At 38.2% G+C, this 23,432-nt stretch overlaps 2 protein-coding genes across 5 annotated transcripts; one reads left to right on the top strand and one right to left on the bottom strand.

Annotated features, from left to right (window-relative positions):
• Nucleotides 1-137: 137 nt before the first annotated feature.
• LOC5516866 (calmodulin-A-like) lies at nt 138-23,309 on the bottom strand. 4 transcript variants are annotated; one of them, XM_048719735.1, is made up of 7 exons: nt 22,999-23,308; nt 22,049-22,159; nt 19,924-19,993; nt 19,575-19,707; nt 18,841-18,949; nt 18,183-18,323; nt 1,054-1,176 (listed from the first exon to the last, which is right to left on the bottom strand). In XM_048719735.1, the coding sequence occupies exons 1-6, from the start codon at nt 23,134-23,136 to the stop codon at nt 18,201-18,203; spliced, it is 684 nt and encodes a 227-aa protein (XP_048575692.1). In that variant the 5' UTR covers nt 23,137-23,308; the 3' UTR covers nt 1,054-1,176; nt 18,183-18,200. The 4 variants fall into 4 exon arrangements, with proteins under 4 accessions (XP_001636908.3, XP_048575692.1, XP_048575693.1 ...); XM_048719736.1 differs by lacking the exon at nt 1,054-1,176 and adding an exon at nt 2,001-2,085 and having other exon boundaries at nt 22,999-23,309; XM_032386791.2 differs by lacking the exon at nt 1,054-1,176 and adding an exon at nt 10,768-15,228 and having other exon boundaries at nt 22,999-23,309.
• LOC5516905 (neo-calmodulin) lies at nt 10,019-17,612 on the top strand. The gene is made up of 2 exons (XM_001636904.3): nt 10,019-10,626; nt 15,033-17,612. Exons 1-2 carry the CDS (start codon nt 10,334-10,336, stop codon nt 15,274-15,276), a joined length of 537 nt encoding a protein of 178 aa, XP_001636954.2. The 5' UTR covers nt 10,019-10,333; the 3' UTR covers nt 15,277-17,612.
• Nucleotides 23,310-23,432: the final 123 nt, after the last annotated feature.

Here is a 23,432-nt window from a genome sequence, read left to right as displayed (position 1 = left end):
GTCTATAACTGAGTAATATCTGACCCCCAAGAAAAAAAAACATGCCTACTACTTCTACAAGTACCGACTGCCTCGACTCATAAAATAGTATTCATCCAATACCCACGGACAAATGCAGTTATCACATGAACTGAGTATATGTGGTTATATTTATTTTAATCGACATTGTACGGTGTCTACAGCAAGGAAGCTAACAATAAATATACTGATGACCTTCAATCGTTATAAGCAAAAAAAATCTTTCGAAAATGCATTGCTTTGTTGTTTTTCGCAAGTTTTTTTTAAATTAATTTTCACTGATTTATTAATGAAAATGGTGTTAAGGCTTCATCTAAATTCAGTATTCACAGTGTAACTATTTACAGACTTTTTGTGCGCTCTTATGCGATCTATTATGAAGCAATTACCTTGATTTCTCGAATAAGCGCCCAGGCGATTGTTTTATTTTCCCAGGCGAGGAGCTTATTCGAGAAGGCGCTTGCCGTAATGATTGGAATAAGCGCCTTCCTTTAAATAAGCGTCCGCTTTCAAATAAGCGCCACCCTTCGACCGAATTTTGAATAAGAATTTTGGAATAAGCCCCCCCCCCCCCAAATAAAAAATTAAATAAGCGGCCCTGGCAAGATTACAGTAGCACTTTAGACAGCAAAAGCAAATTAAACCATGAAGTTTAATTGGAATATAGACTCCAGAGCGAACTAGATCCGCTTGAATCAGTCTGGATTCCAATGGTTTGATTCTAACACTAAAGCATAATACACGAATGATCTTTTTTTCTCCAAATGACAAGTTTGAATCAGAATTCTTACTCTGATAACTCGCTTCCCCACCCCACCCCTCTCAATCCGGTCCCAACCCTCCCTAGTCTACACAGCATTCCCTTCAACGTTATCTAGGCTACCACCTTCCCCTTCTTGGGCTTTTTCTTGCGACACTTTCTCCCCCTGACCCTCTTCTTCCGGCAACACGACCTCCTCTCCTTTGTCGTCCTCCCCTGGCATACTCGTCTTAATAAATTCGACGAACTCCTCCCAGCTGAGCTGGCCGTCCTTGTTTTTGTCAAACATGTCGATCAGCTCTCGTGCCTCATCCTCTGACAGTTTCTCGCCTGAGTGACAAACGACGTAACGCAACTCTTCCGGTGAAATGTAGCCACTTCCGTCACGGTCGAATTTCCTGCGTGAAAAGAATAGAACAAACATACACTTCTTTTACACTTTCAAAATAAATTACATCAAATAGATTATATTATCACTAGGTAGTCCAGACACAAACTAATATATATATAACAGGAACAATTTTCAAGCACTGAAATCTTTTTTGACAAACTGTTTTCTGGGTAATTTTCAACATGCCGTCTAGCTACCCATAAGACCTTGACGCGGCTGAGTTCATTTTTTTATCGGGGGGGGGGGGGGGGGTTGGTGGAAATTAGGGGGGGGGGCACCCAAAATAATACAGGGGAAAAGAGGGGCCATCCCAAAAAATAAACGGAAATATCACAGCTACTTTTTAGGACCAAAATCAGTACTAATACATTTAGTTTCTCGACAGACTTTGCTTTTGAGGAATAACTCTTTTGTGATGGCTTGTTATATTTAGATAGAACAAAACAAAGTTTAAAACAGTCGTCAGTGTATGTGCACTGTCTCAACTCAAACAGAATACTTCTCACTGGGGTCCTCATGAACCCTCTATCGCTGCCCTCGCCATCCTTATCGCTATCCTCATTTGCCTCCCCTAGCCATCCTCATAGCCATCCTTATCGCTATCCTCATTTGCCTCCCCTAGCCATCCTCATAGCCATCTTTATCGCTATCCTCATTTGCCTCCCCTAGCCATCCTCATAGCCATCCTTATCGCTATCCTTATTTGCCTCCCCTAGCCATCCTTATCGCTATCCTCATTTGCCTCCCCTAGCCATCCTCATAGCCATCCTTATCGCTATCCTTATCGCTTTTATCCTCCCCATCCTCATCGCTATCCTCGCCATCTTTTTCCGCACTTTCGTTTGTGGTATACTCCTGCGGGTACAGGATCTGGTATACTTTCTCTTGCACTCGCGCTCTTAGATTGTTGACAATCCTGCAGGCAGATCCATCGCAAGCGCAAAATTTTGCAACAAATAAGCAACACTGGGCGAAATTTGAACAGTCAGCTGTGAAATGCCCTCAGGGGGGGACTGTGAAATGCCCTCACGGGGGGACTGTGAAATGCCCTCAGGGGGGGACTGTGAAATGCCCTCAGGGGGGGACTGTGAAATGCCCTCAATGTCTACTAGTTGTATGAATCATCGGTGGAAACAAAAGAAAATCAGGCAAGTGTTTGCCAGGGAAATGGCCTTTTACACATGTTATACAACCCTTTCTATTTGAACAGTCAGCTGTGAAATGCCCTCAATGTCTAGTTGTTTGAATCATCGGTGGAATCAGTCAGCTGTGAAATGCCCTCAATGTCTACTAGTTGTATGAATCATCGGTGGAAACAGTCAGCTGTGAAATGCCCTCAATGTCTACTAGTTGTATGAATCATCGGTGGAAACAGTCAGCTGTGAAATGCCCTCAATGTCTAGTTGTTTCGGAATTGGAATTGGTCTTCGCCAAGGAAAGGGCTTTTGACACAGATGTCATTCCCTCTCTACATTTTTTCTTAGGCGCCTTTCCTTTCTTTTATTGCTTTTACGAGTGTTTTCCTTTTTTCTCCTCTTTTTTGTATATTGTCTTGAAATCATTTGTCTGCTTCTCTAACGTTTTCAGATCCCAATCTACTTGCAAGCATTTCGCGTTGATGGTGGATAGGTGTGTCTGATTATGAACGCTGGAATTTATTTCCTTGCAATAGCTTGCGGCCATCTTTACTCCACAAACAGGCATCATGATCCTTCAGAGACAAATGGATTCTCCGAGTGCAACCTTGCACGAATTTGTGTCGTAACCCGTAGTGCTTTATGGGTATCAAATAAATAATAAAATAAGCGTAAATAAAAACAACACAGGTTTAGAAAGCCTTAGTATTCTTGTCTATGTACCTCTAAACGTTCTCATGGCCTCCAGAGAACATGATTCAGCCTTTTATACGTTACTCATGAACCACTGGGGGTTACGATACATTGATTTGCGAGTGAATTCTTAATTAGGTTACATCCGAAAGCTAGAAAGATCGCCTGACCATAGCCTAACTATAATGTTCGTAATTAGTACCCTAACTGTAGAACGTGAGCTTCACAAAGAGATAAAAAACTATTAAAAAGTACCCTAAGGTATAGAATGAAACCCCAGAGCGTCATTAACTACTTTTTGCCATTCTTGAAAAGGTAATCACGAAATGAAAGATACTTTTAAAAAACAACTATGTAAAGCTAATCTGCTTAAAATAAAGCACGATCTAAGATTTATATTAAAAGGCGTACCCTTGGGGGCTGCTTTTTTACTCATGATTCCGGAATGAGAATGATTAGAATAGAAACAATGGGCGTTCGTTTATCCCGCGTTCCCATTACGGAATGGAATAAAGGCCATTCCACCCATTCTGCTACCTGTAGCTGAATGACTCAAATGCCATTCTGAACATTCTCTACCAACCATTCCCATTCCAGAATGATAGGGAAAAAAGGCGCCCTTTATTACGTCTAAGACGGATCACTTTTTTTGATAAAGTTGTTTTCAAAGCCCGCCATTTAAGCCTCGTGCAAACTGCGCCAGCACCAGCCAGCATTAAAGGCGAATTTTCGCTTGACTGACTATAGGAAATGGGAAATGGACTTTGTGCCTTTTCTTTTGTCTTGTCAGTCGAGCAAGAATTCGCCAGCAATGCTGGCAGGTGCTGGCGCAGTTTGCATAGGGCTTTAAACAGGCGATAAAATAGGAAGTATACCAGTCTTTTCCCACTTATAAACAACTAGACGAATAAATGCAAAGTTTAGAACGGGGAAGCAACATATTGAATTTTAGCAAGATATAATTTTTGGTACCATTATTCGCCACAGGCGAAGCACATTTAAGTAATGATTTAGTTCAATGTTTTGTATTGTTTTTGTTTTTGGAAAGCTTTCAAGCTTGAAAGGGATGTTCCCGCGCCGACTGTGCATGCAAGTAGAAATACATTATTTAACGCGAAAATGTGATTAACACAGAGAACTATGCTCCTAAAGTTAAAATAAAGAAATACAGGAATAAATAATTTTAAATTTGTCCTACTTTTTGACATACGAAAAAGTAGGAAAAGCCACTAGCGACAAAGCAGAAACATGTGTGAGCTTTTTCTTCTATTTTTTTTTTTATTTCGCGCGGTTTACTATGCAGGTGTTAGGACGAACTATTTCATAGTTCATATTTTCAATCTCTAAAAAAATAACTAGCCATACAATACCGCCCTATAGTGACCTATATAAAATAAACAACACCAATCACTATAATAACATTACAAATATTGGTTTGAGGAAAAAAATTTCAGTGCGATTATGCTCATTTTGAATCGAGGAAACCTTAACCAAGGTACATTGTGAGTAACGTATGGGTTCTTTGGGTTAGCAAAGGACAATTCATTCATGATGTGAAACACAAGTGTTGAGTATGTCAAGGTAATAAAAAATGCAATACAGCATCATCTAGAAGCGAAGTCACAAATGTACAATATATACAAATGAGTAATTTTTCTGAGTTCCCTAAAAAAAATGCAGTTGTTGGAGAAAATCTAATAAACACTTGTTACTGTAAAAATGAAATTACCTAGTATAGTGTAAGAGGAAAGTTCATTATGTAAAAAATGAAAATAAGACTTTTATTTATCTTATTTACTGAGTAAAAATTACTACGCTGCTATCTAAGGCTAATAATATAAAAGATACTTTCATGGCCAATATTACTTACTACCTGAAAATGTAAGCTTATCGCATAATTAGCAAAAAAATATTCATAAAAAGTAAGGTTTTTCCTACGCAAAGCGATTTAGGAAATATGACTACAACTTTGAAACGACAGACATGAAATAGCGGCTTAACTATTTCATTAATTAACGGCCTTAACTATACCTGAACGCTTCTCTCAGATTTGCCTCGAAATCCTGACCACTGGAATCTTCGATATATTTCATCATATCCACAAATTCGCCAAAGTTTATCTCGGAATCAGTGTCTTTGTCGAATTTACTTAACACGCGCTGTAAATCTTCAGTACTTGTATCAAATCCTGCGTCTTTCGCAGCTAGACAAAACTGCTCGCCTTGAATCTTCCCACTAGCGTCAGAATCTGCCCTTTTGAACGCACGCTTCATGCTCTTTCTATCCGCTTCACCTTTCTCTGGAATCGTTGAGCATTTCCCCGATGGCGCCGCCATTTTAACAGCTCACCGCTTTCAGGTTAGCTTCCAAAAACAAATAGACTGTGCGCTCTCAAGTTTTAAAGCCACCTATTTTATAAGAGCACCTGGGTATAAATAATAAACGGGACCTTTTACTGGGGGATACTTCAGGTTCGAAAACAAGGCCGAACAGTATTTATTACCGCTATTATTCATATCTAAAAATACGAACAGAAATTCGAAGCGGATGCCCCCTTTGTTTCCTGATTGGGGGTATTGATTCGCCGATGGCAAAGTTATTTATTCACAAGTTTACTTGGTAAGATTTTAATACAAATAATTATGTTATGATGTTTCTCCATGCTTTAACCGTTGTTCTTACTTTTCTATATAGGAAAAGCATGAAGGGAGGATAATACTTTATAGAATTAACAGCGTAACATGAAATGTTTAAATGACCGATCTATTTGCATTTGAAACACTTTCAGGCAGTCTGCCAGAGAGAGTGTGTTTACCACGGCAAATTAGGAGGAAACGATCAGCTCGCATTAATACCAGCTGATAGGACCCATGAATATATGACCAAAAGACACTAGTCAAGGACTATTAATTTTTTAAATTACGAAATAATAATTACATATATTTCGCAAAAAGAGTGGTCGACATTGTTTTTGCAACGGTTTTTTCGCGTCTCATTAATTCAAACGTTGTTTGGATATTCGATTATCATATTGTTAATCAGACAAAACGATCCGGAAAGAACTTCCAAGCGTTGTACATATGCTAATTCAGGCGATTTTCGGATGAAAAAGGACCTAAATGAGGTAATGTCTTTAACGAACAAAAAAATGGGGCGGCGACATGCGACAAAAACATTCAAGGAAATCTGATCAATAATGATGCTGTTATCATTTTTGTCTATCTTTTAAAGTAGTAAAAATTTATTCCATAAGTAGGGAATCGAACGACCTGGATCTCAACTTGAAATATCGCGTGGAGGGCGTTAGTCGTTCCTGTTTTCATTACAAAACAGTCTATCAAGAGAATCTATTTTTAAACGCGGCCTGATTGGCTGGAAAAGGCCCACAAAATGCTGCGATCTGTCAACTCTGCTGATTGGTAGTCAGCTCGGATATAACTTTCTCGTAAAAACATAAGTAAGTCATATAAATCTTTTATTTGCAAAGGTCATCCTCTAGTGTTTATAACGAGTTATCATTCTGCTTTGAATTTTCTTTTTTAATTCGGAAAGGTGACGAATGTGGGCGGTCCTTGCCCTTTTATATCGCGGTTTCGTGTTTAAAGAATGTTTTCGAAATAATCTCGGGCTTTTGAGAAATCAAATTATCAAGAGTTATGAAACGAATTTATGCTACTTGATCTCTTGGGAAATGTCAAGATAAAAATAATAGGGACCTTAAGCAACCACGACATAAACAAGGACAACGATGGCAGAAAATAGAATTTGAAATCAGCACGTGGAAAAGCGTACTTTCTGATAAATTTCAGCATTTACACCAAACCACGAAGTGAAAACTCCAAATTTCACGTCAGGACGCGGGCGTGAGCAGTAAACTCCTCTAACTGCTTTTGCTTCTGTAGAAATGATGTCCTTAGTATATTTTTATCTTTGTCTGAATAATGTTTTGCTTATTCCATTGCAATTAAATTGAAATTGATCGCCAAGCGCAACGCATCTTTTTCGTTCTCGTTGCCCTAGTCGCCGTCGTCGTCCTTACTTAAGCTCCCTAATGTGAAAATGTTGTGGCCATCATGAGTTCAGTCTAGTTCTCGGCGCTTGCACGCCCGCTGGGCCTGTGTCGGTGCCGTTTGAACGACTATTGAATTGAACATTAATCATGCTTTAAGAGTGTAATTCATTTATACTAGGAGACTAAAGGGAACCCTTTTAAAGTCGGATCTAATCAGACAGACGACATTTGTCTGGCAGTACCTTTAAAACATCACTTGTGTCGAATAGGGGACTTGCGCTAAGCGATCTCATAACCTTTCTGTGTGGAAAATTCAAAACAAAATAATAAAATCAGAAATGACTGCGCCCGTCACACCAGAAAACGACGAAAAAATATAAATTTCAAATGTAACTTAAACCTTTCTGAAATTGCTTTTTATTGCTGTTATTTTGCCGCAAAAACCTTGAGCGCGCGCTAGTTTGCCACCCAAACAGTCACGTGATCTCTTAGCGCAAGTCCCCTATTCAACATTACTCTGGAGAATTTATCCCAATAAACTAAAAAAAACCAGGCCCGTTTTGTTATCATTATTGCCATTTTTAGTAATCTGCGAAGTCTCGTTAATAACGGAAGCACGTGTGGCCTAGTGGATAGCATACTGAACCTTTATCCTGCGGCCCGAGTTGGAATCCCGATTAGCTTTTCTTGGCTCAGGTCTGGGTTTGAATCTTGTTTTGTAAGTGGTTTGAATCTTGTTTTGTAAGTGGGTTTGAATCTTGTTTTGTAAGTGGTTTGAATCTTGTTTTGTAAGTGGGTTGAGCTTGTTTTGTAAGTGGGTTTGAATCTTGTTTTGTAAGTGGGTTTGAATCTTGTTTTGTAAGTGGGTTTGAATCTTGTTTTGTAAGTGGTTGGAATCCTGTTTTGTAAGTTGGTTGAGCTTGTTTTTCTGTGCTCACAGTCTTTTGGCTGAGACACATAACCAAGTTACCGTCTCCTTAATCACAACGTAATGGGGACGTCATAGAAACTCTGCTATTCGTAAGGAAAAGGGGATTGCTCCAAGTATGGAGGCCTATTTACCTCCCTCTGAATCTACCAAGTTGATGTACCTCAATCTAGTACAGTTATTATTTTAATCATTATCTTTGTTGTTATTGTTTCTATTATTGTCGTTGTTGTTGTTGTTAATTTCAAACTTCTTAAACCTTTTTCTAGCTTCTGTCATTCGAAAAAAGATTCCGAAGATGATGATGATGACAACGGTGGTGGCGATGATGATGATGACGACGACGGTGGTGGCGATGATGATGACGACGACGATGGTGGCGATGATGACGACGACGACGGTGGTGGCGATGATGATGACGACGACGGTGGTGGCGATGATGATGACGACGACGATGGTGGCGATGATTATGACGACGACGGTGGTGGCGATGATAATGACGGCGGTGGCGATGGCGGTGGCGGTCGCGATGACGATGACGATGATAATGATGATGAAGAACCGAGAAAAAACTGGACGGAGGCGACCCTCACCCACCAGCTATCAATTTATGTATTTTTAAGTGGATTTTAACAGGACACTAGCATACACACATTGGCACCAGTCGGGCCAGGACGGGACGCTAGCACAGTCTATTACCCATGCAGTTCGGCAACCATGGACAGCTGTTTCGTCCTTATTAGGACTCGTCAGCATGGCATAGCCGGTTTGCCTCAGTTAAACTTCATCGGCCATAAACTGCAGGGCGACTCGAACGAAGTGCTTTAAACCACAGCTTAGATCCATGTGGGATCTAGAGCTGCGACCGGGCTAGCGTGATGCCAGTGCGGATTAATGGATTTATATATATTTACATATATATATATATATATATATTTTTTTTTTTGGGGGGGGGGGGGGATGACCATTCATATATAGGCAGAACTCGATACGATATAATATATGATTATCGCAGTTTTATTTCTTATATTTTGGCACAATATTTACAAAAAAAATAAATACATGATCATAAATTTTTCCGTGTTGACCCTTGATGGCCCAGCCCAAGATTTCTAAGCTATGTATGAGTCTTTTAACGAGATGATTGCAAATTGACTTTAAGATACCCTATTCAGCCATCTCTTTGTTTTTTTCTTCATTAATTTTTATTCAATTTTGGAAGAAAAAAAACTGTGTGAACTCTCAAAAAATCCATCTAAATACAAAGCTTTATTATCATTATTTTTTTAATACCAAATTCAATCGAAACTATCGGCAACAGCTCTTACTAATCAGCGGATAAAAATGGATGCTTTCTCAGACTTGTTATTTTGAGAATGACAAAATCGCGGCTATTAACTGAAATACTGCTTTAGCAAGCAAGTACCCCGTATGGTAATGACCATATCTGCTGGCATGGCCCGAACAGTTATAAAAACGAGCGCAATTATTGGGACTCGCACTTTAATATTTATTCCGCTGTCTTACAAAGCTCTCCCAAGACAGGGGAATTTAATATTAAAGTAATAAGAGTGCCAGTTTTTGGTGCATTTGGTGGGATACTTCAAGTAAATATTTTTACTCTCAAATAAAAAGGGGAGGATACAGAAAGAAGATAAATTATATATTTATTCTGGATGTCAAGTAAACAGCTTGTTAGGCAAGTACCAACGATTGCTTTTCTCTTCCTCGATTGCTCTCGTGAAAAATGACTGTCAAACCAGCAGGTGCGCTACTACGATTTAACGTATTACTGTACCTCAAACAAGCCAAGATTTCAACATTACCCATTAGGTCCTATTCTACTTCTTTTATTTCCGATTTACGATTGCCACTATATTGATAATAAACTGCTTTCATTCCTTTTTTGATTTTTTTTATATCTGATCAAAATTTTTCATAAGATCTAAATTTCATGCTGTTTCTCCCGTTTTAATATCACTACAGCCATTTAGCCGTCTAAGCCCACTTGATTAGAATGTGCTCATAAATCACCAGAGTTTCCTGAAAAAACAAAACCGTGCCGCCTACCTAACTATGACGAAAAGCAAACACAGCGTCGCTATAGTAACGTATTATTTGGATGCAGGACTCAAGTAACACTAGTGTGTGCATATAACGCGTAGTTTTAAGGAAAGTGTTGAAAGGGCAGTGTTTCGATACCCAGAAAGTTGAACAGTTGATTTTAACAAGCGTTTTATAACACCTTATTCGGGTTGAAAACAAGCCGAGAGCTCTCTTATTAGTGAAAGCAATAGTGGGCTTTAAAAAGACCAGCGGAGAAGAGAAGCGGAAACGACACAGAAAATCCCCTCAACAACATCGCGAGCGCCCACGACACAGTTTCTCCACAAAAATGGACACAGCAGATTTAGAATTAACAATTACCTCGGCGGAGCTACACATTATGAGAAATGCGTTTGATATCTTTGACAGGAACAAAGATGGAACTATTGACCACACGGAATTTGGACGGGTCCTACAAGCGATCGGCTATACGCCAACCATCTCTCAGATTCTTGATATTCTCAATGCGTTTGACAAGAATGGAGATGGCGCGATCGACTTCGATGAGTTTGTCACGATGTCGCGGTACTTCAGAGGAAGAGGGGCAGAGAAACTGGAAGAAAATCTCAGACAAGCTTTCCGGTATGAAATAGCATGTTTGCGTGTATCTGTTATTCGAATACCAAAACCTTAAGAAAGCTTACCGGTAAGAAATTGATCTGTGTAATCCACCACAAGAACATTCTGGCATACCTATTTTTTTTCTAATTTATTTTTTAATTATAAATATTTTTTAAGTAAAAAGTACTCGGTTCTCGTGTAACATTGAAGTAAACTTTAAATCAAAACATGATCTTTTCTACCTGTTTCTTTAACCCAATTCACAATCTAATAGCTTGTTCATTTCTAAATCAATTTCAGAGAAGTTACCAGCAAAACAAAATCCTCTTTTTCTAATTATTCAAGTTGCTTTAAATATATATTTTTAACTAAATTTTTAAATCTCTGTTCTATTTTTCAGGGTTTTTTTTTGCTAGTAAAAAAACTTCTAACATATATTATATAGACGTTGAAGTCTTATTTCATAAACCATTCGTATAAATTTTATGCGAGTCTTATATTTCTGTCTGGAATTCAAATTTTGAATCGTCGTCGTCAGTGGTTTTGAAAATTTCACACTTTCTGGAGGTGTCAGGTTTGCTTCATTAAAACTAATAGAGATGGAAAGTGCTCCATGATTAAACCCGCTTTTTAAATTTCCATTTCTCTATCATGAGCCAAGAAGAAAGAAATATTCTTTACCTCAAATGCGCAGTTTCATTAGCCGTTCGATATCCCATTTTTCTACCTATTTGCTAAGACTTTAAACCCATCAGTGCTCATGTTAAGTACTATTACCCAATAGAAATTTAAGAGAGTTTCAAAAATACCGATTTCGCACTTCCTTTCTTACAAATTCCCATTTCGAAACCTGATTTACATATCATATAACGCTTTGGAGTAACCAAATAATATATCGCTAGCATCTAAAATGTGTAATTTAGAACATTGTTAAATATCTTAGTTGCTAATAATTCTGCTTGAGTGCATAAACCGTAAAAAATGCAGTCGGCTTAATTTAACCGCTCTTGAAATCCTAGGATATCAATAATGAAACTTCTATTTGAACTTTTCCTAAAATAAAAAATATATATTTACGATTAAAAAAAACATCGCTAAATCAAATGAGCCGTTATCTAACACCAGCTGGGATAATTGTTTTTAATGTTTCCCAACAGATATTGTTTTGCATTGTCAATAGAACAAGTGCTATAAATTGCGGTTTCTCCCAAATGTCGCTGACTGTTATCTAAATTCGACACTTTTTATACGTAGATTATTAGGAAAACCGCATTCTAAACCAGTAAGAAACGCAAATAAAATATCCGTAAGGGTTTAGAAATTCAATTATGAAATCAATTACAACATAAAAAGGAAAACCCTTTCCTAATAAACAAAAACAAGATGGATATTTTGTTGTCCACCATACCTCCTTTATACATTTGAACTTCAAAATAGACTACCACCAAACAAATACTGCAATTTCCTGCAATTAAACCTACGTCTGAAAATCTGTTTGCCTAGCCGGACACTCGAGCGCCCAGACGGTATATGTACAGTGTTAAAATATCTATAATTAAGAAGCAAAAAAGATAAATAAAAGATAAAAAAAGATACAGTATGACCACGGGTCATACTGTATGCAACGTGCAACGGTCTACTTAAAATTTACCACTTGAGAAGAAAAACAAGCTAGCCTGAATATAATATTGATATTTTGCAAAAAGGACCCCAGGTTCGAACCTAGGGCCTTCTTTGTGTTTCTTGTTTTTGTAATATTTACAACATTTTTTACGTAGAAGTATATTGAGGCAACGTACGTATTTTATGCCGGCTCTTATTCTCATAAACTGATATTTGCAAAGGATTAATTTTAATAGGGACAATTTTGGTAGTCTAATTTCAATAGGGTGTGCCTGTTTCATATTTATAACACGATACTGCAAAAACCTTTGTGTTTCAGTCCTATCAAATGTTACAAATTTAGCCCCAAAAAGAACGAAAACCCTTAGAAATTTTGTTCTCCATAGGAAATTACTTAAAAAAACACATTTCTTATTTTATTTTATTACGGAAATTGAAATAGAATGAAAACGAATGAAAGTGAAAGATCAGTTGTGAAGGTTACCTTTACGTTCTTTACACAATGTATCGCGTCATGCCTTTAAAACTAAAGAACTGGTTCCGAGAATGAAGGATTTTTTTCTCGCAAACCACAAAGACTGAGTTCAGCGGGTCAGCGAGAGAAAAATAAAAAGAGGCCTTGTATTTGAAAGGTTGCCGTTTCCGCTTCACATGCACCTGTACGGGCCCCTGTACTTTCATATAACGCGATATTCAGATATCCAGAAAAAGGCCTAGATAGACTATGAGTTAAACTTATGGTCACTCTCTGCAGGGAGCTGACTGTGGAAATTGAGCAAGCGTCGTGAACGTTTACCCGCGGGTTATTTTCCTGATTGGCAAGTGATGTTTCCGCTCGTTTCAGCGCATTGCAGTCTTTGGGTTCCACGGTGCTTTTAAATTAGCAGCTCAGATATTATCGCAACCCCGCTCGACCGGATTTTTTTAGCTACACAGAGAGTATGCCGCTCGAGAAGTTAAACAAGATAAACGATGTTAGAGCAAATTTCGGTGTTTGTCAATTTACTTTTTAATCTAACAGTGTATCGGCCGTTATGGTAACGGCAGTGACCTTCGTAACATTTTATTTACTTTTGTGTTTAAACCTTAAAGAGTTTTTCACCGTAATGATGAAAAAGTGTTTTGACACGTTCACGATGACAAACTCCATTCCTACTGCCCATGTGAAGGGATCCGTGCAAAAAAACGACTACGACGCAGTTTGTCTTGAAATCCGTTTTTTAAGGGGTTTAAAATGGTCAAACTATTCTTTCTTCTCTGTTATCCTGTTGATTCAGAAACTACACAAAGCTACGATAATAAGATAATATTTTGAAAAAAAAGATCACTTGGCAATAATATTGCGACGTTATGCAAAGAATTGACTTCCTTTTTAAGCCACCTGCGTGCTAACTTTATTACTTTCGACAGCCATGTTTTGCATGATAATCCCTGCCCTTAATATGAAGGAAGCTTCCTTCATAAATACCGGATCTCTGGCTGTGAATGATTATGAATTGTACGAAACAAAAGGATGATTAGAATATCCTTCATCTGTGAATTTTGGCTTGCGGCAGAAAGATTAAAATGTCTTCATTGTACACGACGAGGGGAAAATGAGGAAGTGTTGCTTATTTGCAAGAGCAACTACTTAAGGGGAAAGGCTAAAAGATTTGATCTCGGCATTAAATCTTTCAAAGTGTTGTATTTATTCATTCATACATTTTTACATTGGTACCTCTATTAAGCGGCCAACTCTTGGAAGAACCGCGAGATATGGCCACTTAATAGGGGTTGACCGTTTAAAGGTAGACAAATATATCGTATTCATTCTTGATTTTTTTTTCTCATAAGCTTCTGAAAATCAGGCTTAAAAACAGGCAAAATAAATATAAAAAGGGTAATTATTTACTGAGTTAAGTTCTCGTCATTTCACCCCTGGCTGGCGATCAATTATTCATAGTGCCTTCGAGACCTCCTTCAGGTTGCCATCAGTATGTGTAGAATGACCGATATTGTAACTGTGTTGCTCCACTTTTCAATATTCTTCGCGACTATTCCGAACAATCAAATCGCCTTCTGTCATTGGACATCCTTGAAGCGAATTCATTAGCTAGCACCAAAATGGTTTTCCAATCACGACAACTCTCTGCAAGCCGCTGACCAATCAAAAGGCACCAAATGTAATTCAGTCAGTTTGAATGGCAGGAGCCAGGAAGCGGGTTGGCAATTGTTCACAAGAATTCGCAGAATATTAAAAATCGCAGCAAATATGACAGGTGCATTATTTTTTAACATCACAGGGAATTTGAACGTAATGGCGACGGATGAGATCGCTTATGTGTACAATGACCGATATGGGACAAATGTTTTAATATATTTCTACCCTTAAACGTTTGCCACGCAGAGAGCATCCATTTTTTTTACTCCAAATACTTTTGCTCGTCTTCTTTGCTCGTCTTCGTAAACTAAATCAATACAAAAGCAAGCACTTTCCCCGATAAACCAGGATATCGCCGACATCTCGGCGCATATTGAGTTAAATCTGCCTGAGATGGCAGGCGCCATTGCGGCACAACCCCCACAACCGACTGACCCAACAACTGCAACTGGAAAAAGTCAAGCAAGATAGCTTAAAACTCCAGTTAGAGCTAACAAGAGCGCAACTCGAACTATCCACCATCAACTCCACATCAACTCCACGTCCTCCCCGGCCGCATCAGATTCTCCATCGACTCCTCCACCTTTGGGCAACGTGCTCGCCTCCACGCCTACTCGCCCCATCACGGATGTTTTAATTTAATATAATTTTTTTAACATCACAGGGTATTTGACCGTAATGGCGACGGGTACATTTCTGCGGAGGAGCTTCGCGTGGCCGTCACAACTCTTGGAGACGCCCTGACACAAGATGAGGCAGAGGAGCTTATAGGAATGCTCGACCAGGATGGTGACGGCAAGCTGGGATACGAGGAATTTGTCGTCATCGCAAAGAAATCGCTGAAGGAATGCATCAAGGCGCTGGAACATAGAGGCGGAGAGTCGGGACTGATACAGCTTTCTCATTAGAAAGGCAACAAAATTAACCCAAAACGCCCCTTAGCGCCCGCCATACATCAAGGGGACTAAGCAACATAAAATATAAATATTCAATATAGCATTCCCTTCCCATGAGGGTACTCGAAAACTTAAAGGAATGCGAATATTTAATTCCATCAATTTTATTTAAAGACGGTCATTTGCAGGAGTTAATTGAACCTTTAGCCGACTTGCACGACAGATCACGTGACTTTTGGGTTGGCAAACTCGCACGCGCGGTAAAACAGAAAATTTGTTTGTCGGAAAGGGCTTATTTTCATTTAAAGATTTCATGTTTTCGTCGTTCTCTGGCGTGACAGGCCCAGTCTTTTTTTTGTTTATTTTGGCTTGAATTTGACACCCAAAAGTCACGTGATAAGTAAGTGTTAGTCGCTTATTGTTGGTGAGATGGAGGCCAGTCCTCAAAGAAAATTTATTCCATGGGAAGAGTAGGGTTTTTTTTTCTGGAATAGCACAATATGGCAGAACAATAGCGAGATTTGTAGCTTATGCTTTGAATTTTAATTTACATGGTCATACGCGCATTTACGATTGAACATAATATGCGAGTAATGTCTCAGGAATGTTGCCGCATACTAAGCTCCCTGCATTTGAAATTTTGATTTTTATCATTTTCTTAGCAATTCGTAGGCAACATTTGAAACATATGAAATATCTGAAAAGTTCTTACAATGCGACGCGCGCTACCGTGGTTATCTTGACATTTTTGAGAAGTAGGCCAATAGCAATGCGAAAAACGCATGCTTCAGTGCTTCACGGTAGAAGGGTTTTCAATAGGGAATCTGAAAAGCAAGACGGCCATTGCACGAAATCGAGGCTTCTTTTAAGTATCTCTTCGCAGTGCTCATGCGCAAGTTTTTCGTCATGTCAGATAATCGGCAAAAGCAACCTGGACTTGGACCTACTTCTGGGCGAGTTTGTTTTCGCTGTTCGGCAATCTAGACAATCTACATCCTCTTTAATTGTCGGTAAAGAACATCGGCAAAAACGAAGAGGGTTGCAGCCCCCCCCCCCCCCCCCCTTGGATAACGCTTGGCCACCCTTCTAGCCAAAAGCCTGTAATCCAGCTCTAGATTTGCTGGGCTGAGAACAGTTTCTCTTGAGGTCCCAGTGAGAATTGCTTGTTGTTGCTGTTTAAGCCCACGGGCCGTTTTCTTTGCTGGATTCGTTCTTTGAATAGCTGAATTACATGAACCGGAATGGCCGTAATGAATAGACTTCTTATTTTCTTTAACAACAACAGAGAAGTGCGGAACTTTCTCATCACGTACCGAAATATCATTTCTAGAGTCACGCTTAAAATGGCGATTGTTTCTTGTTCTTTCTTTCGATTCAATTTTTCTTGGCACAAGACATTGTGATATCCCTTTTACAACAAGAGAATCAGACTCCTCTTCGCATTCTATTTCTCTAACTTCCTTTCTGGTTCCGAGAAAAAAGGAATCTTCCTGGAAACGCTTAGCCTTCCAGTCAAGTCGGCTTTCCAGACTTTTCTCAGCATCCTCGAAACCCTGTATGACATTTAGCTCCTCTCGGTCCGTGGTGGCACTACGAAGGCATGTAGTTCTTAGAATACTGCGACTTCCCTTCATTCCACTTCCAAGAAACTTGCGGTGCGGCACTGAAGCAATGTAACAAGGAACTGCCTTTTATGGCTCAAAAAGCGTTCATCAAATCTGAGCACACCTTTCCGTTTCAACGATTATCAAACATGTTGTTTGATAATCGATATTGTTTGCAATATTATAAGAAAGTTCTCCTTAATAAACGTTCAGAAAGCTTGATCCATTTTAAGTTCCCTCTTGCTTTACGACGGCAATGTCAAAAGTTTCATTACATTTTCAACTGTATAGAATTTTAGCACTGAGTCTTAAAGTAAACGGAGTCTGGGTAAATAATGCTTAGGAATGAGCCAAAATCACGCAAGTCTATTGATGGCATTAATCCGTAAATCCTCCTAAGCCTATTTCTGTCTATGATATGGCCCGGCTAAAATCAGACAGCTTTTATTGGAGTCGCAAAAATAGAAATAAATAAATAAATAAATATACAGCACAGGTAACTTAAACGCTTAGGTATAATCCAGAGAACAGTTACAAAAGCAGGACCGTAAGAAAGCGTAAGAATTTGAGCCAGGTATAATGAGCAAATCTATCACAAAAACCTGAAGCATCCAAGCCTAAGATATATATAAAGATTTGGCACTCTTCAATAAACAAGGCAAATCAGTAAAAAGTGTATAAAAATAATAAAGATAGGAATATTAAATCTACGAGGTGATGCAGTAAAGCAATAACATTCCCCCATTATAGTGTCTACATGTGAAAAATGGGTTACTCGGTAGCCAAATCTAACAGTTTTCAAAACAAAAAAATAGCCTTCTCCAATAACTGGCGGTCAATTTAGAGCCAAATAGCGAGTCAAAATCAGTTTGTACTAAATACAAGCTTTTTTTCTATGTATGAAAAGTTAATCCTCGCCTTATGAACACCCCGCTATCAAGGACATTCCGTTTAAATAGAGATAAAGATACGATCCTCGGCAAGACCGACATACAAAGAAATGACAGGTATCTCTCATTAATATGGACTATCGCTACACTCAACTCTCGCCTTATGAGCACCCCGCTATTACGCAAACCTTGTTATTATGGACAGAAACACAATCCCTGACGAGACCGACATTCATTACAGACTTTCGCTATTACGGATGACTCTTCATTAGACAGTCTTGAGGGTGTCGATATAACAGGTTGATTTACTGTAGCAGTAATAAAGTACTATCGCAATTTCAAAACTACAATAAAAAAGCTAAATGACATTTTTACCCAAATGTGTAAAATAACGCCGAAAATATACATATTTGTTTATGCTCACCATTTTAATCTTGGGCATCTAATGTTGCTTGATAGCACAGATCTCCTGCATTTGTTTCATGGCTTTTCTACTTTTCTGGGCCGCTCTAAAATGACTCTCTAAGTCTGCAAATGAGGACTCTATGGCTGCTAAGACATTATCCTACAAAACGAAAAAACCAAATGAACAGTTCAATTCAGTTCAGTTTAATTAAAGTGCGTTAGGGATGGACATTACAGTAGATAAGTTAGAGGGTGATCTTGGTTGCACGATTTTCTATAACGCTGAACAGCTGTGTTGACTTATCTTTTATGATCCATTAGCTTTTTGAGCGGGTATTTCCTTTGCTCGATTGTTTCTCTTGCTTTTGGAGCATGCATATGTCCCTACCCCCATTTTCTTAAATCATCAGGAAATTACAAGAAGGGGTGTGACTGTGCCCCCCCCCCTCTAGTTGTCTTAATGCATCTGTTTTGTGCCTTTTCCCTCTCCCCATTTCCAGGCCCGTTGCAGCAATTCGGGCTGTTTGAAACCTTTCATAACATTGCAACACAACATATCTCACAAGCAATACTATATTTGTTAGCAATGCTGGTTGATTGATGCTCTATTTGCACTAGGCATGATAACATTCGAAAAGGTGGTAAAAGAGATAACACATCTCTTGGTGGTTACCTACCAGTCTGCCATCCATGATGTTGGTGCTGTTTGACCAGTCAATGTTTTCCAGGTGTTTGGGGAAAGCTGCCAGGCATGATGCCAGTTCTGGTAATGTCATTGACGCCTCCCTAAGAATAATAGACTCTCAGAGTGTACAAGTGTGAAGTGTGACAGGAGCAATGGCAAACTTAAAATTTGGTCGTGTTAAGCTTACTTATTTTTATTTTTTGCCTAGAGGTCCCTTGCATAATATGGAACAAAATAAGCTTTAGCTTTTTGTATATGATCCGTTCTTGAGATAAGATTGAGCAAAGTTGCCATAGATCATGAAAAAAGTAGCAATTTCGACCAAATTGGGCAATTTCAGACAAATCAAGAGACACTACCTAACAATTTGAAATTTTTGCTCCTGCCGTAGAGTGTACATGTGTAAATGATGTAGAATTAACGGTAAGCCCAGTATCATTATAGTGGACGGCACGTGAAAACCTTCAACAGCGTTGTCTCTGAATTTGATTGGATGCAATGTCTGGTAAATATGTATAAAAGTACAGGGGAAAAAAAGGTCGAAATATTCAAACGTTTGGACTTTACTTTAAGCCCTTCATTAGGGCAGCTTCTAAAACAATTTTAAGGATAACATGTGTATAAATATGATGGTTAGCGTGCTCTTCAGTAAAAAAATGTGTGCGCACCAAGGAATACATAAATAGTATATAATCTTCTTTTAGTATATCATTATATTTCACATACTTGTGATATGCAGCATCAATGACCAGGTAATTGCCAACAAACGGCTCCTGTAGTCTGGTAATTAGATCATCCTTATGGGTGCTGATAGCTGAGAGGTGGGTAGAGACTTGCTGCATTTGAAAAGTCCTCTTCCCTGGGATAGAATTCAGCATGCATTAACAGGAGAAACTTGCTGTAAGTATGCAAAAAGATAAAATCACATTTCTGACTCTCCACGATAAAACATAATAATGGTATATTTTTCTGTAACATAATAAAATTAAAAGAAACTTTTTTCAGAATATTTGGCTCTCTATATCGAAATCGTAGTTAAACACATAGTAAAATACATATTAATTAAAATAGTCACCTATTTTGTCAACATCTGTGATGTCAATGGTCTCTAGGTCACGCACATGTCTCTGGATTTCCAGATTAATCTGAAAAATCAAAATTAAACTTACTTTAAAATACTGTATTGTTTATAAACATGACCTAACCCTATACTATCTATACCCTAAAAGCATGATCTACCCCTATACTGTCAGCTAAAGAAATGTTTAAGATTTTAAATTTAAAATTTTAAAGAAATGGTTAATCATAAATGATTTCTTAAATTCGACTTATATTTGAAAGTCATCAACACTTTTTTAGTTTCATCATACACAAATACTAGGATATACTTAGGAAACGTTTTATTGCTAACTATTTCTATTTCTGAAGTTTTTACAGCTTGGGTTTCAATTCAGAAGAGTCTGCTTACACTTTACAGCTGTTATCTGTGGTTGTGACTGAAGTTTAAATCATTCATTCATTGATCATTCATTGATCTATCACTATACTGTCTATAAGCTATAAGCATGAACTCCCTTTATACTGTCTATAAGCTAGAAGCATGAACTACCCCTATACTGTCTATAAGATATAAGCATGATCTCCCCTTATACTGTATATAAGCTATAAGCATGATCTTCCCTATACTGTCTAAAAGCTAGAAGTATGATCTCCACCTATACTGTCTATAAGCTATAAGCATGATCTCTCCATATACTGTCTATAAGCTATAAGCATGATCTCTCCATATACTGTCTATAAGCTATAAGCATGATCTCCTATACTGTCTATGAGCTATAAGCATGATCTCCCCCTATACTGTCTGTAACCTATAAGCATGAACTCCCCTGGTTATACTGTGTATAAGCTATAAGCATGATCTCGCCCTTACTGTCTATAAGCTATTAGCATGATCTCTCCCTATACTGTCTATAAGCTATAAGCATGATCTCTAAGCTTATAGACAGTATATATAGACAATATATATACTGCCTATAAGCTACTAGCATGATCTCCCCCTATACTGTTTATAAGCTATAAGTATGATCTCCCCCTATACTGTCTATAAGCTATAAGCATGATCTCTCCCTATACTGTCTGTAAGCTATAAGCATGAACTCCCCTTATACTGTCTATAAGCTATTAGCATGATCACCCCCTATACTGTCTATAAGCTATAAGCATGATCTCCCACTATACTGTCTATAAGCTATAAGCATGATCTCCCCTATACTGTCTATAAGCTATAAGCATGATCTCCCCTATACTGTCAGTAAGCTATAAGCATGATTTCCCCCTATACTGTCTATAAGCTACAGTATAAGCATGATCTCCCCCTATACTGTCTGTAAGGTAAAGTGTGATCTCCCCTATACTGTCTCTAAGCCATCCTAGACAGTATAGGGGAGATCATACTTCTAGCTTACAGACAGTATAGGGGAGATAACACTTATAGCTTATAGACAGTATAGGGAGAGATCATACTTCTAGCTTTTAGACAGTATAGAGGAGATCATGCTTATAGCTTATAGACAGTATAGGGGGAGATCATGCTTATAGCTTATAGACAGTATATGGAGAGATCATGCTTATAGCTTATAGACAGTATTGGGGGAGATCTTCCATATATCTTATAGACAGTATAGGGAGAGATCATACTTCTAGCTTTTAGACAGTATAGGGGAGATCATGCTTATAGCTTATAGACAGTATAGGGAGAGATCATGCTTATAGCTTATATACAGTATATGGAGAGATCATGCTTATAGCTTATAGACAGTAAAGGGGGAGATCTTCCATATATCTTATAGACATATAGGGAGAGATCATACTTTTAGCTTTTAGACAGTATAGGGGAAATCTATAAGCTATAAGCATGATCTCTCCCTATACTGTCTATAAGCTATAAGCATGATCTACCCCTATACTGTCTATAAGCTATAAGTATGATCTCTCCCTATACTGTCTATAAGCTTTAAGCATGATCTCTCCCTATACTGTCTATAAGCTATAAGCATGATCTACCGCTATACTGTCTATAAGCTATAAGCATGATCTACCCCTATACTGTCAGTAAGTTACACAGTAAGTGTTTTACTCCTACAGTATACTGTCTTTAAGCTATGTATCTATGTATCTCCCCTAAACACATAAATACGTACCTTATCTAGTGACTGGCCAAGTCTTGTGATTTCCTTCAAAATCTGAATCATGATGATAGAACGAGATTTCTCTTGAGCAAGCTTCACTACTTCATCATGAGAGTCTAAATCCTAGAAAAAAAAAAGGAAAACCTCTATAAAGCACTGTTGATCTGCCTTCCTTTATTCAATGGTTACTTACATATATTATTAACAACATGTTTTGAACCTTATTTGGGCAGTTTATACATTAATCTTTTCAAACCCCTACCCCTAAATGAGAACCTTTCACTCGATCGTCTGGCATTAAATGGATAATATTTATTTTTCTTTGTATACTGATGCTTACTGTTTTTACTTGCTGGAGTGCACTGGTAAAGCTTTAAAAGACAATTTAGGCTAATTTAGATGGCTTGTTGTTTTAAATATTATGTACAGTGGTTGTACAGTTTCACAGTTTGTTAGTGGCATGTGACTGCAATTCGTCCTTAGCGGTGGGGGCACTTTTTTCAGTTTACTGATTAAGCTCAGAGCTAAAATGAAATCCCCCTCCCTTCCATTGGAGCTTGTAGATACTGATGCTTTACTTTGTCAGCTTGTCACTCTATTGAGTGTTGACTCAGAAAAGTTTAGCCGGTTTGTAGCTTCATTTAGCCTTATTTTCTAATTAATTATGATAAGAATCTTTTAGATTGTTTGACTCAAGAAAAAAGCACACAAAAGAATTGATTCATGTTTGTTACTTTTTGTGAAAGGTCAAATGTATTTTATGATTAACGGTCAACTTTTATTAAGCGACCACTTAGCTAAGTCCTACTTCAGGGGCCGAAACTAAAGCTTGAATAAGGTTTACTTTTTTACAACTTGCGGACTGACTTTCATGTATTGCAATGGAATAGACTTTACTATCCAACGTTTATGTTCCCCTGGAATTATAAAACAATAAATAAAATAGCGTTCAACAAACATACCTTAGTAAAATGACCGGTTTGTTCAGCTAGTGAAAGAAATCTGTGAAGAGACCCCAAGTTGACAAACGTCGAGGATGGCGACCAAGGATTAACTGTCGCGCTCGTATTTAGACTATCAAGCGTAGAGTTACGAAGCATCTTCAGATTATGGGGTAGCCGTAGTCTTAATAAGGAACTTTTTTTTGCGAAGACTATAACTAAGGATTTTTGCAAGGGTACAGCGCGGGGAAAATTACGAGGTTTGAATCTGCTTTTCTTTCGTTTCGAACGATAAACAAAGTTTTAGTCTTCCCGCGTTAACGATTCAGTGGGTCTGGGTACTAGTCTTTTTGTCATTAGGGTGGACAGACTGGAATATAATTAGAATACATACTCCTTGAAAGCTATTTCTTTTGCATCTAACGAAACTATCACCTCATGAGAAAAATTTCATT

The sequence above is a fragment of the Nematostella vectensis genome, chromosome 12, assembly GCF_932526225.1.
Source record: "Nematostella vectensis chromosome 12, jaNemVect1.1, whole genome shotgun sequence".
In the NCBI taxonomy this organism is placed as follows: Eukaryota; Metazoa; Cnidaria; class Anthozoa; order Actiniaria; family Edwardsiidae; genus Nematostella; species Nematostella vectensis.
This window is presented reverse-complemented; position numbering and strand designations above follow the sequence as displayed.

Bases quoted from the DNA above. Each gene is read 5' to 3' on its own strand.
- LOC5516905 (XM_001636904.3), top strand. From the start codon at position 10,334: ATGGACACAGCAGATTTAGAATTAACAATTACCTCGGCGGAGCTACAC. The intron at 10,627-15,032 runs GTATGAAATAGC...TTAACATCACAG, and splicing joins AATCTCAGACAAGCTTTCCG to GGTATTTGACCGTAATGGCG.
- LOC5516866 (XM_048719736.1), bottom strand. From the start codon at position 23,136: ATGCTTCGTAACTCTACGCTTGATAGTCTAAATACGAGCGCGACAGTT. The intron at 22,160-22,998 runs GTATGTTTGTTG...TTTTTTTTCTAG, and splicing joins AAACCGGTCATTTTACTAAG to GATTTAGACTCTCATGATGA. The intron at 19,994-22,048 runs GTACGTATTTAT...TTGATTTTTCAG, and splicing joins TTGGCCAGTCACTAGATAAG to ATTAATCTGGAAATCCAGAG.